At 40.7% G+C, this 5000-nt stretch overlaps 1 protein-coding gene across 2 annotated transcripts in view; it reads right to left on the bottom strand.

Moving 5' to 3' along the window:
• LOC138012569 (cytoplasmic dynein 2 intermediate chain 1-like) overlaps positions 1-5000 on the bottom strand; it is a 113405-nt gene that overhangs the window by 107310 nt on the left and 1095 nt on the right. For both annotated transcript variants that reach the window (XM_068859373.1, XM_068859374.1), the window contains exon 2: positions 3325-3375. In XM_068859373.1, coding sequence (XP_068715474.1) covers positions 3325-3375 — 51 coding nt within the window. The remainder of the gene's footprint in view (positions 1-3324; positions 3376-5000) is intronic.

Below are 5000 nucleotides of genomic sequence, written 5' to 3'. Positions count from 1 at the left end.
GTGTCAGCGAGGATTTGCTTACAACCTGGGATTTAGCGTACCTCTACACCATACCCTTGGAAAGTGAGGATCATTTTGTGAAGTCTCAGTGGTACTTGAGACAAGGGTTTGGTACTGATGGCTAACTGGCTTGTTGACATCATAGTATTGCAGCACGGGTGCTTGTGATACAAATGAATGAAGGGGGTAGTTTCTAAAGAAACTGTGGTGCTGCGTCGGTGGGGAAGTAGTATACATAAATTGGCTTTATCAGCAGAGTTGATAATGTAAATTGGCCACCGTACAGAGATTCTAAAAGCTGAATTTTCGAGCGTTAGCCCTATGTTAGAGCGAATGGAGGAATTGTGGGTTATGTGAAGTTTATATAGTAGAGTAGGAGCTACGCTATTGGTGGTAACATGGCAACGTGAAAAATAGGAATACATTAGTTAAATGAAAAGCGTTCATTAATAACATGAGGATTAAGGGTGCCGATTTGGAAGATGAATTTTTGTTCTAGATTCTTGCGGCTTTCCGTCATACATAGATGTAGGGAAAGGCCGCAGATAGCCACGTGTTTTTTGGAGCGGTTGGGGAGGTTAAAATGACGAGGGACTGGCTTAGATGCATCCTTGTCATTCTTCTCAACCACGCTAGTGTTTGCGGAATCGGTCACCTAGTCATCTACCTGCCTCACCAATGTATCATTTATTGCATAACGTACAGCTTATGCAATAAATGGCATTTGCGGAGGCACATGTGAAACGAGCGGTGATCTTAACAGATCGCTTAGATCCCAATATCTTGCTAGTGTTAAGAATGAAAGTTTTGCATCGTGCGCACACACATTTGAAAGTGCCGCGTTGCTCGTTCGTTTTGAGCGCGCTTCTAAACTAAAAAGTTGTCTACGTTTTTGTCGCATTTGAATGAAATAAGTGGAGGTTGCGAAAAATATTCTACCAGTCTCTGGAACATTTTGGAGTAATTTACAGTTATTAAGAATGATAATACTTTTGACTGCGTGATTATGAAAATGGAAAGTGAGGGGGAATGGAATTCTGTCATTGCGACGTTTGTAGTGCTGACTGTCGATCAAATCGTTGGGCGCAATGATGGCCTGCTTTGAACACAGAGACAGGATAGCCACTTTTTTCGAAGAACTGGCACATAGACGTCAAAGTCTAAGAAACTGAGAATAAGGAATGGAGTTCTTGACATGTGATGGATGTGACAATGAACACAAAAAATAACTGTGAGAATCTGTAGGTTTGTAGTGCACACTGGTACATACATAGCACGTTGCCACTAATAGAAACTTTGATATGACTAGGAAAGCCAATGAAGTTTCTGAAATTTCCCAGGTATATTTAAGAGCCGGATGAAAAGAATTGACGGAGGTTATAAATTGGTGGAGTTCTTCTCTGCTGGATGAAATAGCACTGATGAAGTTGTCGATGTAGTGGCCGTAGATTTCAGGTTTGGGGCCGTTGTACTGATTAAAACAATAATTATTGGTGTTCAACATATCCTGCAAAAAGATTGGCATAGCTACAATCTCAGACAAAACCTGTTGAGACAAAATGTCAAAAGGTACTCCAACCACTTATCCCAACGTTCAGCTTAAAAGCCGCCCTTTCCCCTCCCCCAAAACTCAATGTTGCCTTACATGTATCTTGGTCGGAAATATACTGTAGAACATATGACAATACTCAGTAATATTGACTGAGGGGAAAGGGGAGTGGGAAGGGGGGGAGTAAGTAGGGGTGTGTCAAAATGGAGGTGAAATTGTGTCACTGTCTCAACAGTTTTGTCCGAGATTGTAGGTCCCATTCTTGTGCCCATCGTTACACCATTAATTTGTTCGTAATAGCTGCTGGCGAATGAAAAACAATTAATAAGCATTAAAACTAGTTCGGCAACACGGAGCTTGGTTCTTTGACAGTGCGTTGATCGAAAAAGTGCTTACATGTAAGTGCTTGAAGACCTTCGCTATTGGGAATGACTGTGTATAGAGATGTAATGTCCACGGTGAAAATAAGTTTGCCTTGGCCAGAGAAATTGAAATCGTGGAAAATGTTTAGTGTGTGTACTGTCTTTAATGTATGATGGCAAAGATTTGACGATAGGCGTCATAATCCTGTCAAAGTAGCTAGAAATGAGTTCGGTGGGGCAACAACATGTACAGGCAGAAACGATAGGGGGACCTGGGTTGTTAGGTTTGTGAAATTTAGGCAAGAAGTAAATGCACAAAGTTCTAGGGGTGGTGATGATGAGATTAGTTGCAGTGTCTGGTAATTCTTGATTAACTATAAGATTCTGAAAGGTGTCTTTGGCAAGTTTTTGATTTGTGGAGGTGAGATCTTTCTGGATTTTGGCATAAAACGAGGTGTCAGAAAGTTGCCGCAAAACTTCCTTTTGGCAAAGGTCGGACCGCCAAACAACTAAACATGCACTAAAAATTTCCGGCAAGACAGGTAGATGACTACATGTAGGCGACCGATTCTGCGAACACCTTTGGGATGTTCAGAAGAATGACACGGATGCATCTAAGCCAGTCGCTCGTCATTTTAATCTCTCTAACCACTCCAAAAAACACATGGCTATCTGCGGCATTTCCCTTCATCTAGGTACGACGGAAAGCCACAAGAGTCTAAGAACAAAAATTCATCTACCAAACCGGCACCCTTAATCCTCACGGTATTAATGAACGCTTTCCATTTAACTAATGTATTCCTATTTTTCACGTTGCCATGTTACCACCAATAGCATAGCTCCTTCTCTACTATAAAAACTACACATACCCCACAATTCCTCGATTCGCTCTGACGAAGGGCTAATGCTCGAAACGTCAGCTTTTAGAATCTCTGTGCGGTGACCAATTTACAGTATCAACTCTGTTGATAAAACCAAATTTTGCTTGTGACACAAGTTGTTTGATCTTCTTAAATCTCTCTACCTGTGGATTGTCCCAGTGGAACAAGACATCTGATTTTGCTAGCTCTCTTGAATCGATATAAATGATATCAGTCAAACACATAAAACCATATTATCCATTTTGCAGTTGGATTTTACCTCTAAAAATGGACTGCAAAATGTTCTCACTAGAATAATTTATTATGACTTGTAGCTCATTGTGAACCCCTGCCTTGAAATTTCTGACCCTTGAATGAAAACAAACATTTTAACTGAACATTATAACAACACAGTATTGTGATAAAAGTCGATACCATAGCCATTATTCTGTATATGCACATCAAATTTCACCAAATCTTGTTAATATTCTTTAGTGAGGTCATGATAACTTCCAGTAAGAACATTATTGTCATGACAGTTCATTTTCCCAACCTTTAATGCCTTTTTCAGATCAGATTCCTTCCACGTGTCCTCTTTGCGATCCTGGAAAAAAGTAGATTAATTTGTATCCTAATGAACACATACCACAAATTAATTCTTTTGTGCAAAGATTTATTGCATTCAATGAAGTTGAATGCCGTTAAAGACATGCTCTAACAACTGTGAGCGTGGGTGACCAAATTTCTAAATGGGTAGCCCGAACGGCTAACTTATCACAAGATGATTCATCCTCACTTTTAATTAATTAATTCTGGGCTCTTGAAAAAATGACACTGGCTACCAACTTTTAATGTTGGAAGCCCGAAGGTAAAGGCAAAGTCTGCTACAAGCCTAGTGGCCCATTAAGCCGGCACTTATCTCCAGTTGCTGTAGCATGAAGCGAATAGGAGTATTTCTACTCCCTCCTGGATGGGATGCGAGTCCATTGCAGGGTTACCCCCAGCATTAATTTGCCGGTACCCATTTATACACCTGTCTGGCATTAGACAGAGTAAAATACTAAGTCTGGCCAGTGTGGACGTCAAAGGGTTAAATGGCCAATGAACACTGCTGTGATTGAACAGCCTGAGATTGCATTTGAATGCATGATCTTCTCTTCCCAAGTCAACAATGGCAAACAGCGAAATCACGTTGTGAAATTGGTACAGCTGTCATATTTTTCTTCGGTGGCCTCATGGTTAGTGTGCTCGACTTTGGTCGAGTGGTCTGGGTTCGGGGCTTGGCCGGGGACATTGGTGTTGTGTTCTTGGGCACTTTACTCTCACAGTGCCTCTCTCCACCCAGGTGTATAAATGGGTACCAGCGTAATGATGGGGGTAACCCTGCATCCCATCCAGGGGGGAGTATGAATACTCCTAGTCGCTTCATGCTACAGAAAACGGAGATAAGCGCCCGCCTGATGGGCCTTCCTAGGCTCGTAACAGAGACCTTTTTTTTAGAGTTCTAAAGAGGAAATTATTGCCGTATTTCTGGACACAACGTGATTTCAAAGTCAAGGAAAATTTGTCATGCACATCAAAATTATTGTGCATCTCATACTGGACGAATCTGTCTTATCTGTTTACAAACATTGGGTGCTTACCATTTAGCCAAATAATATGGATTGAATGATCACTGGGCTCAACACTAACTTTTGACACCACTTTTCACTTTCGAGAGCAGGTTTCAAAATTTACTTTCCACCTCAAAATTTTACTTTCCAAAAGGGATTACAGTATTACAATTAATGTACAGTTTGACCTTACCACAGAAAAAAATGTTTCTTGGTACTGTCTGTATGCTATTTGATGTTATTGAGATGCCCCAATTTCAATGAATAAATTTTAATCATTGAAATTGGAGAAAAAATTGAAATTGCAAAGATGTTACAGCATTTGTAGCATTTCCTTCGCTTTGGTTTTCTTGCCCTTCATTTTCTTTGTGTGTGGGCTCATTATCGCCGCCTGAATTCTGCATCAATCCAAAACCAAAAAGACTCATACTTTGAAATCCAATATGGTGCATTCAGTTACCACGTGTGATTTCCGTGTGATTGTTGTACCCAGACTTCTTCAGACAGGAGCTCTTCAATGTGGTGGAAAATAAGTTTGCTAGCCACTCATTGTTTAGCGGTTGCTTGCTCATTTCATTTGCAGATACATTTGACTCAAGGACTTTATAACGTAAAC

This window comes from Montipora foliosa, chromosome 8 (assembly GCF_036669935.1).
Source record: "Montipora foliosa isolate CH-2021 chromosome 8, ASM3666993v2, whole genome shotgun sequence".
NCBI classification, from domain to species: domain Eukaryota; kingdom Metazoa; phylum Cnidaria; class Anthozoa; order Scleractinia; family Acroporidae; genus Montipora; species Montipora foliosa.
The sequence above is the reverse complement of the archived record's forward strand: the minus strand, read 5'-3'. Positions and strand labels throughout refer to the sequence as shown.